Genomic DNA, 22946 nt, shown 5'->3' with positions numbered 1-22946 from the left:
AACGCCAACATAAGCTTTCGACTAAAAGAGTAGGCAGTTTATTTTGTAACTTCTTTGAAAACTAAGTGCGACTGTTATAGGTGAGACTAAGTCAAAAGACTATAAAATAACGATGAATACAAATAGAACTAAAAAAATTTTACAAATAACTTTACAAAACCACAGTGTTGAAGCCATTAAATTTATAAAATATTAGCCACGAGAAAACTAAATTTTATTTTTTTTCTTCATTTAACATAAAGCTGTTTGTAAGACAAACATCTCAAAAATACAGCAAAAAACCCACAAAAATCGAAAAGTAATTAAATTCCACAAAGTGCGAAACAAATTGTCTAAGACCTGAAGAAACAGGTTTAACCAACAGAAAAAGATTGTTTGGTTCAACAAAACATTAAGGAAATCTCCCAATAAAGAGGCTGAGTTACGAATATATTACATTGTAAAATAATAAAGCAAACTAGAACAAAAAGAGACAAAAATGAAGAATACTTTTACTTTTTTTTTGAAAAAACTTATATTGAAAGTCAATAAAACCAATAGCTATATACAGTTATCCGTTATTAAATTCATTTATGAAATATATAGTTGGCCAGTATATATAGTACTTAATTTGTTGAGTGACGTCACAACTTACCAAAGAAACAAAAACAACACCAAAAATGGGCAATTATGCACAAAAATCAAAAATTTGTGTATGACAACTGGGAGTTTCAAAACCAAGAAACCACTCTTTTAAAACTATTTGCCACAAAAACAATTTGTATCATTTGGGAAGGAAAATTCGACTTGTATTTACTGAGAATAAGCTAAAACTTGACAGAAATAATATAACAAGTCACAAAAAGTCACAAAGGAACTCCAACCAAACAATTCTGCAATTCTCTTCTATCTATAACGTTATTATTGCACTCTTTGATGGTAGCGTAAAAGGAATCGTAAAACTGACGGTAAATCTTCTAGAAGATTCGGGCATATATAAATATCTGGAAAATATGTCATTCAATGTGTAGTCAACTTGATGGGCGCCAATGAACAGCTGCTAATGAGCATACCAGTTGACTTTTTGAAAGTTAAACAAAACTTAATATCATGAGCAAATTATTGCAGACTTTTTGTTACCTAAAGTCCTTTTGTATAATATCACGGCGATGAAGTCTCACATTACTGCAGTTGATCACAAACTTGCGAAAGCTTTAACTGTCCAGTTTTAGACCTCAGCTTTCAACTTATAAAAATACTTTATAATTCTAGTGGTATAAAGCTAGGGTCTTTTAAAAAGTTGAGGTCGAGCATGGTCCTTTCAATGGTCAAGAAACGTTTTGGCATTTTTAGTGAGTTATTCGCATTTATTTTTTTGGATGCTCGAGAATCCACAAGCAAAGCCAGGCAGTCTAACATAAAAAACTGTTTGAATCGTACCAAAAATTCAAGCAAAAACAAAATTATTAGTTGTTGATAATTAGTTGAAGTAAAGGAAAACATTGTTTTTCGCAAGTAGGCTATATTAAGTAGTTGTTCGGCTAAATAGAACAAGTTAGTATAAATCTAACATTCTTGATTACCTAAACAATTAGTCTAATTTCTTATTTTTCGGTCATTTTGACTACAAAAAAACGAAAATTTTGATTATTATTAATATGGCACAGTTCCTTGATTACGTTTTATTCAATAATCTAAAGTAAATGTAGAACTTTTAGTTCCACGTAACGATTTTGGGTCGAGGTAAAGTCCAGTATTACAATTGCGTCAAACTAAAGTCTAGATGATCACTAAAGTAGAGCAGCCAAAAGTCTTTTCATGGACAAATTTGGTCGATCGTGGTCTTTTCAGTTTTGGGGTCGAGCATAGTCTTTTCATAAGTCGAAGCCTAAACCTGCTTGCCATCAGACCAGATCTTTACAAACACTTTTTCTGTTAGTGCCCACCCAACCCCTCCCCCCCCGCCCCAGGTACTTTATAACAGAACTTATAGTCCCTCTACAGAATCCCTCTACAGAACTTATAGTCAGGTTTCTGAAGTTGACCCTAATATTTAATAAAATAACTTATAACTAACAATAAATAACGCATAGAAATCAGTACTATATTGAGAAAGAGAATCAAACCCAATTTTCGCTTCAGCGTAAAAAATGAAGTTATTTAAAGTTTCTTACTTGGTTATTGTTTGAAGTGATTGTTTATATTCGGACAAGTTGCCCTCTTTGTACGTGAGTAAGTAAGTAATTACTCTCATTGAAATTACCACTGACCCCATTAAGGTATGCTCACTAATATAAAAGGGGACTCTGTTCATTCGATGTCAAACCATCCGCACTCAAACCTGGCCAAGGACGATTTATCACACAGTGTCAAAAGTAGCATTCTCAAGTTACGTAAACTAAGTTCAAAATTTTGAATGTAATTTCTTAATGCATTGATGAAGTGAATCTCAAAAGTTATTTGGTAACAAGATATAAGACGTCAGTTTTACAGAACTAATATATGGTGGTGTGCTTCTTTTCATTCAAACACCACAAGAATTTGTGTGCTCATGCGTCACGTGTAATTAGCCTTAATGGCTATTTTTGGAGAACAAGCCAAAAACCTACGCTCTCGCTAATAGTGCTTTTAGAGATTCACGCCTGAAGCTAATTCCAACAAAAACAACAAATCTCAAAACAATGCTCACAAATTGTTTAATCCTTCTTTGAAAGCTCACATCCACCCATTCATCAGTCAATTTGTGCCAACAATTTTTGTTCAGTTTAGGGGAAAATTAACACTTGTAAATATGAAATGACATTTAGCAAATGAAGGAAGTTAAAAGGAATAGCTTCAAGACGTCACTGAATATTCTGACGGCTAGATCAAAGAGAAGGCGGATATCCCTGCATACTGCTAAAAGTAAACCTAAAATTTGTGAGTTACACAAGATTATTGTCAAAGTGTCAAAGCGTCCCAGGAGTTCATTATTTTTCAATATTAGTTCGTCGTCACATTTCACAAAATTATAAATAATTCACACGTAGGGCTGATTTGTCTCGAAGTTTTTCGTCTATAGGACTGTTTTTTGCGGACATGACATCGCTTTAGTTAGGACAACAAGATTTGCTAAATTGTTAAATATTGTTAAATTTTGGTATCAAAATGAGAACAAGCTTCACATTTTTCTGATCAAACGTTAGAAAAACTGATATTAAATTTGTTTTTTAAATTTAATGTTGATTATTCAGAAGAAAGTACAAGTTCTGTGGCTACACACATAAATTTGGTCACATCAATGGGCCAAAAAGCTCAACGTAGTCTTCTAGAATACTTCTTTGAGATGAAATTATATTTTGCTAATATGGGTCTTAATTATCTATTAATTGTTTTCTCGTTTTTAAACCTCATAGCAATGTTCTCAAATGCTAAAACTCAAGACCTCACGGCACATAGCTAAATTTTTGCTGAAAATTGTAGTTGGCGCTTTTGAATTGAAATAGTTCACGTTCAAACTTTTGTGCACGTGCAAATTTGCTGTGAAAAGAGGCAGAATATTACCACACGGTTGTTACATTCGAGAAGTGACATTCGTTTGTTACTGCTGTAGAGAATTTATCAAGCTCGGAGGCAAAGCAGCCAAAGTTGATTAAAAACATTAAAACACGGTTGTTATCGCCCCTCGAAGTTGGTCGACAACTCCGCTTCGACTTGATGACTTCTGAATTGCGATAACAACAGTGTTGTCATATTCAGAAGATCTATACAAGAGAAACTCTTCCAGAATTTTAATGATTTTACAGAAAAATTTCCATAAAAAATAGTGTGAAGTTGAGCTCATATTTAACCATAGCTTCAGGTTGACCATAGCACGACCAATGTTGGCTGCAATGATGGTAGGTACCACGTGAAAGTTTCAGACGCAAAAAAAGTGGCTATAGTCACCAAAAAAGAGCAATGCTGCTCAAAAAAAGATCAATCTGAAATGTGGGGAATAATAATAAAAAAGGACAGCTCAGAACAGGCTACTGTAGGCCTAATGCTGTTCCGCTGCGATTACGCAGGAACCCACAATTAACTTAGTTCGCTCTTTGTTGAGGGCCTTTGACTCATTCTTGGGAGTTTTGGATGTAAACTTACATTATGAAAAGTTTATTGTGTAACTTGAAAAGACAAATATTGCTTTTCGACCTGAGCTTAACTAATTTAATCGTCTCTTCAAAAATACACACCTCCAAAACCACAAAGCCAAAGCCAATGAGAGAAAAGCCCCAGAGCATTGGTTAACTCGAACCAGGTATGAATGTTTTAAGTAAAATGTTTATTATATTCAGTATAGCTTACTTTTGAACAATAGTAAACTTACTTCAATAGCATACGTTTGAACTTTCTTTTACTTGTACAATCTCTGAGAGTTACACGACAATTAGCTCACTTTGTCACCAAAAATCTTTTAAACCGTGACCTCTAATATGAAGAAAATAAGATGAAAAATGTACTTTGTAAAATATACCCAAACTCATGATTGTTCTCTGCTGATTAAACCATAAAAGCCCCGAGGCGTGAATTGCTCCTCACAACCAGATGAGTTATTGTTCCGACCGCTCTTGAGGGGGGGAGGAACTATATACTCAAATGGGTTTTTTTTTGTTCAGTCAATTTTGGCCGATCGATATATTCATCGTAGCGAGTTGAGACTGGTATCATTAGAAAGCTTGTCCAGCGTAGAATATGGAATAAAAAAGATTTTTTGATTTTCGTTTTTGACAGGGTGATATCGAGGTTTAAACTTTCGAGAAAATAGAATGAATTCCGTTTATTTCATTCACCTTTTTTCGGCATTTTTGACCAAAATTTCACCAATTTTGATAAAATTTATCCAACAAATGTTGTTGATTTTACGTTTAAAGACAGAATATACTGTGAGTTATTTTCATTGAATTTTTTTTGTCACAAATTCCGGCTAAATGTTTCACAAAATTCAGACTTTTTCAGTAAAAACAGCACGAAATAAGTTTCTTTAGTCCACTTTGATTAAATTTGCAGTAAGTACACACCACGAACACAATCTCTGTAGACTCAAAAGGGGGGTTTATTCCACTTCAACTTCCGTTGAGAGTGCTCTGTAAATAAAACTTTGCCGTTTTTTGCTAACTATATTCGTTGATTATCAAAAACGCAGCATTTATTTTTGATTTTTTAACTAACAAAATATCTATATCAATGACATTCCAAAAATTAAATATTCCTAATGGACAATCAGCATTAGCAGGAAAAGTTCTGTACCAATCTTGGACCGTTACAATCCAAAAATAACTCGGATTGTCGTCAGTGGATTTTTTATTTAAAAAATTCGATTTTTTCATAATAATTAAATAACAGAACATTTAAAATCAGAGCTCACTAGTGATAGGTCCTACTGGCTTCCTAATTGGCTAAAAATTAATTTATCTAGTTGATTGCTTGAAAGCTTATGGTCGTTTTGACTTTTAAAATATTTGATATTTAAATAATAAATGGCTTTTTGAGCTTTGACTCCATTTTTCTCTTAATTTGGTCAACTTCTAGCTTAGTGTAAGCAATCAAAGATTGCTCCTTCTTTCTGAATTCAGATTTAGTATTTTTTGCGGTTTTATTAAGTTATGGTGTTCCGGCTTTGATACTACTAGATTTCACAATTTTTTTTTTAATTTTTAGGTATTTGACCATTTTTCTTGTTTTCTAGTTTTGTCACATTATCACGTTATTGTCAGTTCATATAACACACTTTTCGCGTTAAAAAAACCCACAATTGATAATTTTTAAATCCTTAAAGATATATATGGTTCTTTTCCGCTTCGACAGTACTTTCTCGAAGAATTTAATTGAATTTTTAATTTTGTCTAACTGTCGGTTTTACTTTGTCTTTTTAGTCGTATTTAATTTCCTGTACCATGGTCTGGTTTGATTGGCTTTTCCTGGAAGAGTAGATGAGCCGATGTTCTGACATTAGAAGATAGATAATGGCTTTCATGACTTTGAAAACAATTGTTTTTTCAAAATGAAAAAAAAAAAACATTTCAACTTCCCAATTTTGTTTCTTTTATTGTCCGTTTATTACCTGGTCTCGTTAAATAAAGTTTAAAGATGACATTATTTTTGTCAAGGGAAGGTGTCAAAAGGGATTTGTTTCACAAATCCAAAGTTTTTAAAGAATTCGTTATGACTTTACTGGCTTCGACACGGGTTATTCACAAAAAAAAACAAATGAATTTTTGATTTTTGTCATATTTCACGAGCTTTTTGTAGACGTAAGACATATTCTGGATAATTGCATAATAGTCTCAGGGTTTCCTTTGGAAGAATGGACGAACCTTTTCAAATTTTTCATTTTGTAATTAATGGCTTTTATGTCTTTTGAAATAAATTGTTTTCGAAAAAAAACAAGTATTACATAATTTTGCATTTTTTTCTTTTTTGTCTAATTGTTGCTTATTTTCAATAAAGAGCCGCCACATAATACATTATTCTTGTTCGACGAAGTTGCAATCAAACATATTTTGTGGGCCAAAGTATGACTTTACGGCTTAAAAAGAATTTTCTGGCAAGTTTTAATTGATTTTTAGTTTGTTGTCTGTTTGTTGTTCTTTTTGTAACTGCATAAAAAATTGAATACCAAAAGTTCTTAATTCCCTTCTTTAGAAGCATTGGTAATTTTAATCTTATGGGATATTTTAGTTGATTCCTCATGGTTTTCATTACTTTGAGATTAATTTTTTTTTTTTTAAAAAAATCAGCGAATTTTCTAACTTTAAAGTTTGTTCTTTTTTGTCTAATTGTTACCAAGCTCTATTAGGAACTGGTGAATAACCATTTTTTCTGGTGAATTGAAAGTTATTTTGTTTATTTCCAGTTTTATCTGACGCTATTTTGACTTTGCTATTAAGTTTCGTTTTTTAAAACGGACTTAAACTTTCTGATGTAATTAATGTTTGTTGTTGTTGTTTGATTTTGCCGTTCGTCTTCGCTCATCTTTTTTTGCCGCTCAACAATTTAATGCATCATTTTTACTCCACTGAGTTTTCTGCTTTGGAGGCTATCTTTTCGTTCATACACCAGTTTTTTTTTAAAAAATACTTAAATTTTTTTGTGTTTTTCCATCTGTTTCTCATTTGGTAGACAAATATGCCGAAATTGTGGATGATCAGCGTCGGAACCTTATGTGCGATCGCACATTGCCGAGCCGCCTTGTTAGTTATTTGTTCAAAATTTCAGCTTTCTCAAGCTTTTTCAAACATTTATCTCGAATTGCAAAATTATCAAATTTTCAAAATTATCTGGGTTCAAACAATGTAAGATTAATGAAAAAAATTTCCATGGAAGTCAGATCCCTAGAAAAAAGTGTTGGCCATGTATGTCACTAAAAAAAGGCTTGGTAATGTGCGTTCGCACACAAAGTTCCGACCCCCCTCATCTACATTTTTCACTTATTGTCTACCAAATGAGGAAGGGATAAAAAAAATTAACATATCAACATATCGATCAACAAACTACTAATTGAAAAAAAAACAATCTACCTTAGAGGGCCGGCGAGACCTGTAACAGCCATAATATGACTACCAGCAATGATGGCGGTAAAAACCAAATAATTACAAATATTAATTACGAACAAAACTCTTTGCAAATTTTTTGAAAACCTTTAATTACAAAATTTTGAAAAGAATAAATGTCAAACTGATTAGAAACATTATGCATCAAACGAAATCCGTGAGAAATTCTTTTATACCTTCATAGAGAGCGATTGAGACCTTTCATTATCCAGGATAGGTCAAAAAGAAAAACAGGCAAAAAGAAAATTTGCACGAAAACGCTATCCCAGCCAATTAAACACTAGACTTTTCACAAGACAACATTGAAAATTCATGATTGCGTTTCTTCAAATGACCAGAGGACCGCCCATTTTTGTGATACTGTGAAAAGAAAACAAAAATCTACAAAAAAGGGGCGAACCTGCGAAAATCACGAATATTTTATTAAAATTGGTTGTACCATGTACAAAGATAATTTGAGGAAAATAAAACCGTTATGAACAACAGACTATATTTCAGCAGATAAGGGATGTGACTTGTCTATAGAGATGCTAAGGTACAAGTTAACAGAAGTAAGATTGGCAAATATCTGAAATCCATTTTCTTTTTTAAAAAAACAAGTGATATCAAAATTTAACGCCAACATAAGCTTTCGACTAAAAGAGTAGGCAGTTTATTTTGTAACTTCTTTGAAAACTAAGTGCGACTGTTATAGGTGAGACTAAGTCAAAAGACTATAAAATAACGATGAATACAAATAGAACTAAAAAAATTTTACAAATAACTTTACAAAACCACAGTGTTGAAGCCATTAAATTTATAAAATATTAGCCACGAGAAAACTAAATTTTATTTTTTTTCTTCATTCAACATAAAGCTGTTTGTAAGACAAACATCTCAAAAATACAGCAAAAAACCCACAAAAATCGAAAAGTAATTAAGTTCCACAAAGTGCGAAACAAATTGTCTTAAGCCCTGAAGAAACAGGTTTAACCAACAGAAAAAGATTGTTTGGTTCAACAAAACATTAAGGAAATCTCCCAATAAAGAGGCTGAGTTACGAATATATTACATTGTAAAATAATAAAGCAAACTAGAACAAAAAGAGACAAAAATGAAGAACACTTTTACTTTTTTTTTTGAAAAAACTTATATTGAAAGTCAATAAAACCAATAGCTATATACAGTTATCCGTTATTAAATTCATTTATGAAATATATAGTTGGCCAGTATATATAGTACTTAATTTGTTGAGTGACGTCACAACTTACCAAAGAAACAAAAACAACACCAAAAATGGGCAATTATGCACAAAAATCAAAAATTTGTGTATGACAACTGGGAGTTTCAAAACCAAGAAACCGCTCTTTTAAAACTATTTGCCACAAAAACAATTTGTATCATTTGGGAAGGAAAATTCGACTTGTATTTACTGAGAATAAGCTAAAACTTGACAGAAATAATATAACAAGTCACAAAAAGTCACAAAGGAACTCCAACCAAACAATTCTGCAATTCTCTTCCATCTATAACGGTAGCAAAAACACTCTACTGTTAAAAATTTTTACTTATTTTTAATTATATTGGCAAAATTGTGCCAAATTTTAGCTAAAAATGCTGAAAATGTGAATAAAAACTCCATTATTCACAAAATTTTAATCCTCGAAAACTCCCTGTAAAAAACGAAATTTGAAAAAAGTTTTTTAATTCAATTTTCTAGGATGTACGTGCTTTTAATGATACCGCTCACAAGTCTCTACAATGAATATACCGATCGGCCAAAATTGACTGAGCAAAAAGGACGTCGGAACAATAATTTTGTTAAAGAAGAGCATTCTTAGAGAAAACCAAAAGCTTGATAAGGAATTGGCAGTCTAATATGAGCTATAAGTTATAGACAGGTAGAATTAGAATTTACTAGTTGAAAATAAAGTTTTTCAAAGACATTTTTGACTCCGCGTTTTCCATAGAGAAAATTTTTTTGCTTATTTATGCATTCAATGTTTAGCCGTTGCCAACACTACCATGCTCACAAATGGCTGGTATTTATAATAAAACTATATTGTTCATAAAACATTTGGATCTTTTGAACACATGCCCCCCTCCTTTTGCAAAGGGGGGCTATTCTTAAAAAGAATATAAGCGAGCGATTTATTAACCAATCAGAGACGACAAATAACTTTCCACGTACGCGTATACTATGTAAACTGAATAGATTAAAATGCGCCATGTTATGTTAATCAGCCGAATTGGAATGCAAAGCGAAAGAATTTCAGACTGGCTGGTCGGTTGGCGCGCGGATAACCGACCCGCGATTTCTGGATTACATCCCACAACCGATGAGAGGCATGGCCATGAACAGCGGTCCGCAATTGCGCTTAAACTAATATTCGGCTATCGAAAGTATAGGCCAAGTAATATTGTGGTAAAACATAGCACAGAAGGGGGGGGGGGTGATTCTCTAGGTACCAAAGGGGGGGCATTGTTGAAAAGATCCAAACTGTTTTGTCTCTTCGAGTGGTGTCTTATCCAGCAGAAGTTATTTGTTCTATGGAAGAAAACAGTCTCAAAAATTTGAGGCGTTTGAGCTCACCAGCTAACATACAATTTTCTAAACCTCAACTACTTTAAAATATTTTGCATGAGAGCTTAAAGAACACTCCGAGTCAACCACAAGGACACCTTAGTCCATGTTATCACACAGCTGTTATCGCAATTTTAGGTTGTTGCAATTCTTCAACCTCAGGTGTTGAAAAGCTTTATGGGGGCTCCATAACTAACGAAATACGTAAAATTTAAACACCCGAAGAATCTCAACAGAGTGTAGTCAAATTGCTCAATTATTATAGACCAACAAGTTCCGCTACTCTTTTATCATTCACACAGCTATACAAAGAGTGGCGATAAAAGTGACAAAACTTCCTGGTGTAATTAGCAAACAGTAGCCAAAGTTATGCAATTGTTGTCACTCAACATTTCTAGGTAGAATTATGTTTGTCATTTGTACGCCAACGAAATCATTCAAAGTTAAAATAAATCAAATTAGTAGATTTTTGTATTTTCTACAGGCTTCTTTTATTCTAAATTTTGTCTATTTGTTAGCAAAGTTTGTGTTTTCATTCGGGATTCGGGTCTATTCTTTAATACGAAGATCTTGAATGGATTTTTTCCATTTAAGATCCCATTTTTTAGAACTCAATTTGTACTGTGTAAAATAATACAGAAACAGTTGAGATTGAAAAAAACTCTTGTTACATTTTTTAACTATAGTAATATTTTTTTCGATAGCAATTATGTCAGATTTTTTTCAGCAATAGCACAATCAATTCCAAAGACCAATTAATTTCTCCAAAAACATGTTCATAAGATTTTTGGACAGTGCGATCAATGTGTTTAGAATACTTTTTTGATGGCTCAACGCAACCCACTAAATTTCAAATTTATTATCTGAAAAATAGTTAGCATCATCGCGGATGCTTTATTTCAAAAATGTTGGAATCTATATTATAACACCTCCCCGTCTTCCTTTTTGATAAAGTTCTATCAATGCTAAAACAAACAAACTGTTGTTCTCCCTTTTGTCCTTTTTTAAATTATGAGTGTCTTGAACAATTTTTTTGTTTGAGCAATAGATGTTGCCTTGATAAACTTCTGGCACTTTGATTTAAAATTTTTATTCAGGTCACATACTGCTAACTCTTTTTTAAAATGTAAAATGGCGAATTTAGTTCTGGCTTCAGTTCCATGACAATTCTTTTCGTAGGAGGTAAAATTGACCCCCGAGAAAAAATGATTATTGTATTTGGGTGTTAACTCACACTGTTTGCTGTTAGATCTCATTTTGAATTAAGGCATTCTCTAGATATATCAACAATTGCAAAAATAACTGTCTGAAAAATTATCGGACAGTTTGTATATTACACATAGCATGAGTTTTAGTTTGTATATTACATATAGCAATAGTATTACCTGCCTCTTCAAAGTCAAATCTAATTATATAAGGTTACATGTCGAAAAATAGTATGAAACAAAGAAGACTGAAAAAATCCATTTTTAAATTGTTTTTCCGCTTCCAGGGTGTCCACGTTTTAGCTCCGCTCAAATTTGACATTCTAAAAATTGGTGATGATTGTAAGCAGACCAGATCATCAGACATTTATAGAAATTTAACTAAAATGCAGTTTATTGAACTGAACTTTGTTCTGATATTTGATAATTACATCAGAAGAGCAGAGAGTATTCTAATTTGCCGTTTGCCAGTTTTAATAATACAACTGCCAATGAAACTAGTTCTGTTTTTTCCGTGACTTTTAATTTTTCAAATTTGTGACAAAAAGAGTCGCAATTTTGCACTCGAAATAGCTGCGTTTGTAATTATAGTTGTGGTCAGTGTTGTTATATTTGCCATGTTTTTAAAATTCGTTCACGGTTGCCACATATTCGGCAATTAGGATGTCTTTCTTTCAATTTCTGATAAATTCTACAAAAAAAATTAGCAAAGGTTGTCTGTAGTATAAGTATTCAACTTCTCTGCGGTCATTATCATGATTGAACTAATTAAATATTGTTAATGGTGCAAGCTCTCCTTTTCTCGAATGCATAACTTTTGTCCTTAATTTCTCTATCGGTATAAAACTTGTGATAAACTGATGCAGGAATAAATTAGATGTCTTTAACATAGAGCAGTCAGAAGTTCGCTGCTGACTAAATTTCTGTTTTCAAAGCGCGTGAAACGATTTAGAACGAAACCCCTTATTGGTGGCAATGCCGCTTTGGTCTTCAGCGTTATTTTTCAAAAGTTCTCATTTTCAGAGAGTTCGAGCCCTTATAAGTGAATACGAACAAAATAACAGCTGTGAGAGTTACCCAATTTTTATCTTTTGTGCAATTTCCCGCCAAGTTGTTACAATTCTCTCAAAAACCAAAAGGTTGTGGAAGCAAATCTGCGCTCCATGGAAGGAAATGTTTGAAACACTTTTGCTGCAAACAGATTTATCAAAGTGTAGTTGTTCTCGTCTAATTGAAAATGGTAGAAAATTAACATTTTTGCAAGTTCTTCCCCCAGCAGATTTTTTGGATACTTTGAAGAATGGAGCCAGTTGACTCAACCGAACAATAAAAATTGAAACTTTATTACTTTTAAATTTACCAAAGTTAAAAGAGCAATTGTTTGGTAGCAACTGAGTAGTTGTAATATCATACTTGCTTACTTTTCAAAAAATGTTTCATTTGTTTATGAATTAAAAAGAAAGCAATAAAACCACAATTATTGAGTTTTGTACAATCAACTTTGATTTTTTTTCATTTAATTTCATCGAACTGTCTACAAATTTATAAATTTCTTATGCTCATGGCGCCGAAATTGGCTTTCCTCGTTTCCGAGGTAAAAAAAATCGTAAGAAACTAACTTAAATAATTTTCAAAAAATTGTAAGGTTTTTTTTGTAGACAAGAAATATAACCATTTTGTTTTAGTGGAGAGTAATTGTCGCTTGGCATTCATCAAAACTTTTTTTCAAAAATGATATTCATTGTTAAATTGCTTAAACCTACAATTCGTTTTCATACGAATACTCCCGAGGTGAAAACACAAAAGCTGAAAATTAAAAACGTTAATTTTCTGTTGTGCTTCCTCCTTCAAATAAGCATTTTGTATACAGCCTACCTGCTTGTGGTACTGGGTTCTTTTTAGCTCCCATTTGAATAATTGAAGTTTTAAGTGTCAGAAATTTTGTTCACCGATCCATCCTATGAGCATTTATAAATGCTGATAGATTCTCAGTTATCAAAACTTTCGGTTCCTGTGCTTTTTTACAAATCACAAAGAACGCAAAAAAAATGTTACCGCGGACATGTTACCGCCTTTTAGTGACCCATTCTGACCGATTCTGGGTTTATCTAGCTATTTTTTCACTATCTCTTTGATGTATTCCTCGTGTCAAAATTACCCTCAATTATCAACCATTGTTCGAGAAAGTTTTTACCGTCCAAATTTATCAGTCGGATGAGTTCTATCGGGTTCGGTTCACTTTTTTGAGAGTTCAGAATTTGAGCATACAACACCCTTATATCGCAAATCAGGGCTGTCCTCTTTTGCCTCGTGGCCCTTGAAAAGGACAAAGCTAATCGTCGGCTGTCAGAACAAAATGTGAATGGTTATGTTAGCCACCCTATTGGTTGATACTCTTAATTCCGTCAAATACATTTAACGTCTGATTTAGTCGAGTTTCCTTCTACAGCAAAATTTGGGCGCCTTAATTCCGATACAATCCCCCGTTAATTCGGTGAAATGGGTGAAGACCTTCTTAAATTACTTGGGAAGGCCTCTTGGGTTCCCAAGTTCAATTTGGATGGCGTTATTTGGGTAGCATTTTAATTTAACTTTGGACAAGCATGACCCCGGGGAGAGCTTAGGCTCGCCTGATAGAGGCTGAGGGTGGCAGGCGTGGGGGGGGGGGAGGGTGGTGTGGGGTAGGGGGGTTGGTAGGGATTCGAGTAAATGTTGGAGTTTGGCAAGACAAAGCGAGTAAGGGAGCGTGACATCTTGGGCGCAAACTGTGTGGAATAAAGTTGAGAGGAAGAGAGAGATAAAATACAATTTTGCAACTTATCACACAGGAAATGTAAGAAAGGAGTGATTGAACGAAGTGTGTCAGTGCATAGAATGCTACACTTAGACGAATACGAATGAAACTGTTCTGAACACAAATGAGCAATTTTCTCTTCAGATGAACTCTAACTTACGTCTTTAAATTTATATTGACGATATGTTCAATTGGATTAATGTATGATACTTGGAAAAATTAAAGGAATTTAAAATATTAATCTTGTTAATAGCTGTCTCGATATCTTCATTTTACTAAATATTAACCATGAAATTTTCAGGATTTTTAAACCTGCAAAAGACGAATGAAGCCGAAAATGAGAAATAGAATCTTGAGATTGCGTCAGCTTCGTTCTATGTTCTGAGTTTCGAGTGAGGTCATTATTACATAATTCATTTCACAAAGTAGTAATTTTCTTTCATGTGTCTGCGTACCTTTCAGAGTACAGTTGGGTGCCAGTTGCAATAGCATTGAGGTCCGGTCTACAAGATAAAGAAGCAGGTTGTGCCAAAATGGGCCATTGGAATTGTGCAACTAAGACCTAGTTCAGAAATTGACTATTTTTAACCAAGGAATTTGTCGCTATTCATATTTGGAAGGAGTTGTAAATTATTTTTTTTGCTATGTTGGGTTTTAGACAAAAACGACGAAAACGCTTATGTTTTTCATCGGTATCGTCGCTATAGCGATGGAAACTGTTGAACACCTGACCTGTCTAATACTTCTCCTGGTAATAGCTCGAACTATTTCTTTCTTTTTTTTACTCAATAGCCTGCGCCATTTACTCAAAAATTGTAACAAATTTTTTTGACCTTTTAGAGCACAACGTTTAACTTCTTCATGCGTGGATTAGTGACGCGCGACTTCAAGAGGTGAACCGAACAAGGAAAACGCCGAAACAGTCCAGCTATTGTTTTCGTGTTCACAAGCTTAATATGGGCATTATAACTTCATTTGAACATGCTGACATCGTTTTAATAGCACCCTCAGATCTCAGAAAAAGTGGCACCAAGAAAAGTAGTTTGACACAACCCCCTCCTCCCCTCCCTCCCCCCCCCCCCCAACAAAAAAGAAATGCTTGAAAGTTTGGTTTAATATATTATTTGCGTGATAAAATAAAAAAATAATAACATTCAAAGAGAAAAGCCCAAAATTGTAAGTTTAGTTTGCAAAGCGCACCTAGGCGGGGAGGGGACATTAACCAGAAAGGTTAAAAAATTGTATCATCATGTAAATTTTGTCGGCTAAGTTAGCTTTTTCGGTTAGTTGAAGGACAGGCTAAAGATGGTTGTGCAAGTTGCATTGTGGCATTGGTGTTCAACCCAAATTAACCAACATACAATAGGAGACTGCAGTTGGGCTAAAAGGACAAGAGGAGGACTAGTTGGACTGAGACTATAACTGTAAATTTCAATCTACAACACAGGGGAGAGAGAGATAGCCCTCTGCTCTTTTCCCCTTCTCTTCTTTCCCATTTAGCATCTGAGTTACAGCACTGAATGACAATTGGCGTCTTCTATTCAAGCTTCAAAATCCCTCCGCGCTTGACTTTTATCCAAAATTGAATTCTCGCATCAAATTTACGCACTGGTGAACAAACTTTTCTTACAAATCAAACGTAGCACAATTATACAACCGAAGGAACTATTTAATGTAACTCAAACAGTTTTCACTGTGAATAAATTTTGTAATGGCTCCATTCGGTAAGTTTTTTTAACCTGTTTTCAACGATTCATGAAATGGCTCTGCAATTTAAATAGTTCTTTTTTAGCAAACGAAGGTAGTAATAAATTTAATGCTTTTATAATAATTGCTCATTCTTGCCAAACCGACGTGAAAAATCAGTTGAAAAAGATAAGAAACGGGTCGATCCGTCATTTTTTAAAAAGTGAAATTAAAACTGGTGACGGGTTCGAAAAAGGAAAGAACATATATCTACATTTAAAAGTTAATTTATCAGCAGCTTTTAGTAACTTTTACTCAAATTCGACTCTACTTAATTTTCCTCGATTTCTGATAAAATTTACCCGAATTGTGTCAAAAAACAAAGGCAGATTTCGAGGATGCCAACTTATTTATCGCTGCTCATAATTTTTTAAAAATGGGCGGACAATGTTTGATATATTAGTAGGTTAACTGAAGCAAACTTGATTTGGAGAAAAAGGATTGTGAAAGAAGGCCGTGACAATTTTTTGGGCTGTATCAAAAGGCCAAAAGTTATTGTCACAAACCAAAAGCGGCGGAAATTATTTCATTATAATTAATTGAGATCTGAAAAGGCAACATCAGTAAAAGAAATAGTAACTCTATCGTTTGATAACTTTCATAAGCAAGAAATTTCTGGACTGTTCCGCTTCCGCGGTATCTTCTGTAAGATATCGGCAATATCAGTTTCAGAACAAGAGAAAGCGTTCATATGTTTTGTGTCAAAAACATGGTATATTTCAGTTAATACGCAGGAAAATGCTTAGTTTGAATTGTAAGAAAATGTCGGCGTTGACTGCACAAAACTTTCGGTACCTTGTCTATAATCTAGTCAAACTTAGAATAGTAAGTAGAGTTGCAGCTCAACTTCAATTGCAGCTCTTCAAAAAACATATTTCAGGAGATGTAGAACTTTGTTTGAACTTTCACCATTAGATTCTTGACAAACTTAACCGAAAAAGCTGAATTCTTGGTTCAGACTTTGTCTGTCAAATGTATCACACATGTTGAACATTGACAGAGACAAATCTGGTTAATTAAAACTCGAGGGTTTTTGATCTGAACAAATGAAAACAATTTTTTGCATGTTATCTTGTGGATCGGACCCGAACAAGCTGATAAATTCTTGCGTCGAAAACCGATCATACCGACGAAGTCCTACGTTTGAACACCATTGAATTTTTTTTAACGTTTGCAAGTCCAACATAGCAAGGCTGAAGACTTAAAAATGTAAAGGTTTTCGCCGTTTTTGTGTCAACAGGACATCTATTTAACAGACAGTTTTTCTAATTTTAAATTTATCAATTTCTGGAGTAGAAAACGGTCAAATAGCGCTATAATAAACGGAAAGTTATTGCCACCATCATGTATTGTTTTCGTGTCAGTTTTTGAAGAAAGCAGCACATAGCGGCGGCTGTTGGAAAGGTTGACATTTCTCAAACAATAGTGATTAAATTCTTTGCTTTTCATGCAAACGAAACTTTTCTTGAACACTTCTTACAAAAATTGCAGGCGTATTTTTCCCTGAGAAATCTTGTTTACTTTTTCATAACGTTCACTTCATTTTTTGTTGGCAAAACTATCATACCCAGAAGCTGTAAAAAATCAATCCGAAAGTCGGTAATTAGCCCACGATAAAACCTTTTCTACCAAAACAAGATAAAAAACAAAATATTACCAAGGGATACAACGGTTTTCATGCTTAAACAATGATTTCTACTCACAATGAGAAAAAAATTGTCCAGAAATTATAAAATTAGGCAAAAGAGGAAAGGAAAATTTTCGTTTGTTAGTTCTATCTATGAGCTACGTAATACCACTGAAGCATGGAAAACGAAAATAATGTTAATTAAAACACTAAGCAACATGCTTAAACTAATAGCAGTTCTTAAAATCTGCTTTTTTAAAATTAAATTTGAAAAAATCCATAAAATGGACTATTGGACATAAATGAAGAATTCATATCAATAAAATTAGCATGTTTTACATGCCATTGCTATCACAATTATATAAGGCAGGCTGTAATAAAATTTGCTAACGTTGGGACAGATATAAAAGAAAAATTGAAAAAAAAAGTAAAAAGTAACATAGTGAGCCGACCAGCAAGGGGGGAAAGACCCCATGTAATAAGATATGGTATAGCGTATTTATACCCTATCTTATAACACGTGGATGGGACTCAAATCTCGAGATCTATACCCTATCTCAATACATTGGTTCCGTTTTAAGAGTAGGTATAGCTGTCTCAATGTATTAAGATTAGGTATAGCCGGCGCACTGTATTAAGATTAGGTATGGCCGCCGCAATGTAGTAAGGTTGTGTATAGCGGTCTTTATGAAGACTCGCTATAGCCGCAGCATTGTATTAAGATTAGGTATAGTTGACCCATTGCCTTAGGGTTATGTATAGCCGCCGCAATGTATTAAGATTAGGTATAGATGCTGGTAGTATAGTGTGAGCAGACTAGCTGCAATTTTGGGAGCCGGTCTTTGCCCTATTTTCTTTTCATAAACAGTCAGGCTAAATTTAAATGCAGCGTGCAGGGTAATTGTACAGGCAGGGGAATTGTACATGGACAGTAATGAGCACGGATGTCTACCATCCCAGTCAATTTCAATATGCAACAGTTTTTCTGTACAGCCACTGCAATGTATCAAGATTGTGTTTAGCCACCATGTACAAGGCATATGTATTAGGATTAGGTAAAACTGCCATGTATTAGGTACAGCTGCCATTTTTTAAGATTAGGTATAGACTATATTCATCGATTTTCCAAAAATCAATCTATGTATTCAGAGAGGAAATGGTTTTCACGTATTTTTTTGGTTATATCGATTAAGGCTCGTGTGCTTTTTAGTCTAGGCGCGCTAACAAATGTAGAGAAATGTCAAGTTGTAGATTGGGAGGTGCCGTATGAACACCGTCAGGCTGGACAACGTTTTTGGAATAGAAATATGACCAGCCCTCTTTAGTCTGTTCCTACGTAGAAACACAATGATTTAACGATAATTTCATCCGTTGCATGTCGACGTTTTTCCCTTGGTCCATCTCCAGTTGTCACTAAAGTTTTTTTGTTCCGACCTATTTTACTAAAATTGTATTTGTCAGACTTTGCATCGTAGCAACAATAAGTTTTGACAAATCATTTCGGTACATCTGAATTCTTCTTTAAAGAGTCTCGGCTCCCATTCATGGGGCTTCTTATGCTTTGAGCACAATGTTTTAGGGAAGAAATTTTATGAAGCATCTGCTCTGATGGAATCATCACAGGCCTTTCAACGCAAAATTTCCCAGGCTTCCTTTTCAGCGCGTCTAAAGCAATTGTACAAGTTTTTGTGCGCCAGCTCTAGATAGAGAGAATCCATATCCATGTCCAACTTTTGGAAATTGTCAACATCAAAAAAATATTTCAAAGGAGTTATAATTGAGTTCCAAAATACGTAACTTAGAGTATTGAAGATTTTAAAACCCAACTATTATAAGTCATCGATGTTCAATTTTTGACTTTTCATGCTGAATTCCATGTACTTTTTTGGCACAAATTTCAAGCGCTTGAACATTCCTATATTGATTTCTTTGAACATATTTCTTACTGTTCAAGTACTTGCTCTCTGCTTGTTTATTTCTGTCCATGAATCGATAACCACAAGAGCAATTACTCACTGTCGCAAAAATGTCACTGTCGCAGCCACAACGCTCGAGTTGATTTTCATCATCGGCTATTCTAGCATCAACCTCTGACTGAACAAAATTGTTGAAGCACTTTTTGGGGCGTATAATAAACAAATCTAAATTTTTTTGTACATTTCAGACTAAAGCTGTGCTAAAAATTGAGTATTGGTGTAATAATTTTACCATTTTCTAACTGGAAGATCGAAATCAATATTCGTTCAGGTCTTTTGAGTAGGTTGTTTTTATTTGCATACTATTTTATATAATTCCCTATATCGGCTCAGCTGACATTGAAGTTTTTGAAATCAGGATGGAAATCGTGGAGCTTGTCCTTTAATCCATCGGGAGCTTCAAAATTGCACTGCACATATACTTAAATTTTCCCATCTCTTATTTTACCAAAAAGAAGCTCATCCTTCATTGGTTGCTGAAAGGGAAAATTTCTTTTTCACGTAATTTCTAATCATTTTGTCTTCTCTTTCATTTTTTCACCAGTTACACTCCCAGGCCTCAACGAAAATGTAATCTTCATTTCGCAAGAAATCTCTTCTGACCTCATCATGTTATGTCTCCTGATCCCTCTCCGAGTTTTTCTTCCGAATGACTGGCACAAGCTCCTTGACATGTACAAAAATGAAAAAAAAAACCAAAAACATCTCACAGCTTCAAACACTTTGTTGCAAGAGCACAAAATCCGTCCAGACTAAAACAGTCAATCTTTTTCTGTTTTGCGGTTGTAAAATTGTTTTCAATAGTGCATTCTCGACGTTGTGAATGGAGTTGAGACATGACCATGTTCCCAAGTGATTGCAATCTGTTATTGAGAGTTTTGATTTTTCAAGAATCTGTGTCATGCTCCCTCCGTGTTAAAAGCCTGGTAGGCACTTCTTGCCAAATCGAACAAGATAAATTTGACTAGCATCGATATCCACAACAGATTTACAAATGTTTTCCCAAACCCTAGTGTAGGTCTGATCAACAACTATCTTTCTTTTGAACACATTAGAATGTTTAACAGTCTTGTCCTTGCAAATTTGGTCATGTAAGTCTTTGTCAGCGTCAACAAATGGAAAAAAAATTTGAGATATGTCGACTTGTGGATACCAAAATTTACCAATTTTGGAAGTGTACATCTGATCTTAAACATATCAAATCCATTTTTCTGGTGAATTTCCATCAAATTTTGCATTACTTCCAAGGCTGGAACAACATCCTTTTCGTTATACTAATTGACGAAATCAGCGCTCCTTCCTGAGATTGTCCACCGCTCAACAGTTTTGTCTGACATCTCCGCTCAATTATTTTCCTAAAAATAGAAATAACCTGACTATTTTTTGTATCCAGATTTGATGCAAATTTTTTTGGCTTCTCGGGTTTACTATTGCTAGCTAAATCTTGAAAAGCTGTGAAAAAATATACAGTTATTGTCTTCAGACCTTTTTCGCATAAAACAGAGATTTTCAAGCAAATTTGGAGAAATAGAAACAGATGTTGATTCATGTTTGCCAGTCCAAGTAGTTATGCTTGTATCTTATAGCTCTTCAGTGCGAAAGCAGATGGATGCAAAATCAAATATAGCCCATTTTGAACAATTTCTATTCATCATTGTAGGAAATTCCAAATTTATCGACTATGTCACAAAATGTCTGTCTCAGGGTATAAGCACTCTTTGTGTAACAAGTTGAACTCTAACTGTGCAGATCTTTACGGCTGAACACATCGCAACTAGGACAGTGGAATCTTTTGAAGAATGTGTAAATAATGTCCGCATAAAAAATGTGGTTGTTGTCACGAAGTAAATTAATGCTCATCTCATCAATTTTAACACATTTTTTGCAAGTTCGTCAACAAAATATCCATTTTCAATTTCGTACATGAAAATTTTGTGTTTCATCGCGTTTTTAACAAATACGAGGTGGTCCATTAATTCACTGGCAAAGAATGTCACTGAAAATCTTCGTTGCATTTGTCTCCAACTCAGCTGATCCATACAAGTGAACAACCACTGCAAGTGAACAGGCAAAGTTGTTATTTTTAGGTTTTCTCCGTGTCCCTCCGATACAAGAAAAATCACATTTTGGTGATTCAACAACTGTTCAAGCAGAATGGCATCAAGACATCCCATTGGAATATTGAGGACAGCATCGCAAAACACTATTAAGTTTGTGGTTATTGCAAGTTGCTTTTTGTAGTTTCCCTCTCTTTTTTGCACACGTCTGGAATAGATCCATATTTTTGACTGTCTTGAAGAGAAATCAGGTTCCTTTTCGATCAGAGCAGACGAAACTTTTCAAAAAACGTATTGTTCTCCTGTGCATAAAACAACCGATAATCGTTCACATTTCGCCAGTTGAATCCAGGAGCCAAATTCACCTGCCAGCAGAGTTGAGTTTTTCAAATACTTCCTTCATTCAGTTTTCAATTTGTCTCATTGGGATTGAGGTTGGACAGCATGAAGGTGAACTCTCGGCGTCTTCTATTCTCTTTTTGCGTATCGTCAGAAAAGTGCTCGCACGTACTAAGTTTCTCCTGTAACTGCTTGTCGTTCTTGTTTACCTACTTTATTTTAGGAATTGCTTGAGTTTTCCACCCGATTTTGTCCCAATATTTAACGATATTCCATGCTTTTTCCTCTTTTGCTGTTGAAGAGAAAAAAGTACGGGAATTTTTCAACACACACAGTACACATAGTAAAAACTTTACCATTTTTACCTAGTCATGATGCTTGACGAGACGGTAATTCAAGTTTTCCTGCTTCTTTGAAAAAAAAAACAAGGACATTTGGGACAAGATTGAGACTCCTTGTCGCGAAACTACTTGTGTCTAGCCATACGCTTCTTTACAACCATTTTTTCATACTTTGTGCGTTTGATTGGGAGTTTTCTATCGGGAGAAGTCATTGTTTTTTTTAGTCCAAGATGAAAAGAGTAATTTTCAGGTAAATTGAGGTGCAACTGAATCTGAAAATAATAGAAAAATAAACGAATTATGCTATGGTGTTATTTTGAAAAACGCGACGAAGAATCATTGCTTCCATATATCGAAAACACCTCATACTTTTTTTTGGAAAGAAGCATTGTGTTAGAACATTCTAGAAAGCTGAAATTACCCATCTAGATTGCAATATTTATTCATGAAAATAACTAACTCTCGATTTAATTGTACAAAATTGTTCGGTGGCGTAAATTTTGACATTTACTTTTTCTCTCAATCATATTTGTTGCCCCTTACTTGAAATTTTATTTTCCAACGCAGATTATTTCACCAAGGAAAACGCAACAATCTAAAGAGAATCAGTCTACCAAAATTCTCGGTTGTTCTAGTGTTTTGATTATATTTTTGTCATAATTGTGTATCTCATTTAATGAATAAATTCAGCGTCTGTGATCAAATTTAGTTTTGTTGGATCTTGAAAGCAGCGCATTAACGCGCTTTT

At 34.0% G+C, this 22946-nt stretch overlaps 2 protein-coding genes across 2 annotated transcripts in view; one reads left to right on the top strand and one right to left on the bottom strand.

Moving 5' to 3' along the window:
* LOC142348693 (mpv17-like protein 2) overlaps window positions 1-14448 on the bottom strand; it is a 28199-nt gene extending 13751 nt beyond the window's left edge. Inside the window, exon 1 of the mRNA XM_075400216.1 lies at window positions 14273-14448. The gene's annotated coding sequence lies outside the window, so the exon portion shown is untranslated. The remainder of the gene's footprint in view (window positions 1-14272) is intronic.
* A 1154-nt stretch (window positions 14449-15602) lies between these two features.
* Window positions 15603-22946, top strand: part of LOC142338510 (oxysterol-binding protein-related protein 1-like) — an 83275-nt gene continuing 75931 nt past the window's right edge. Inside the window, exon 1 of the mRNA XM_075388352.1 lies at window positions 15603-15836. Within this exon, the coding sequence (XP_075244467.1) occupies window positions 15824-15836 (13 nt within the window). The 5' untranslated portion in view covers window positions 15603-15823. The remainder of the gene's footprint in view (window positions 15837-22946) is intronic.

Source organism: Convolutriloba macropyga, chromosome 1, assembly GCF_964194025.1.
Source record: "Convolutriloba macropyga chromosome 1, txConMacr16.3, whole genome shotgun sequence".
Lineage (NCBI taxonomy): Eukaryota > Metazoa > Xenacoelomorpha > Acoela > Convolutidae > Convolutriloba > Convolutriloba macropyga.
The sequence above is the reverse complement of the archived record's forward strand: the minus strand, read 5'-3'. Positions and strand labels throughout refer to the sequence as shown.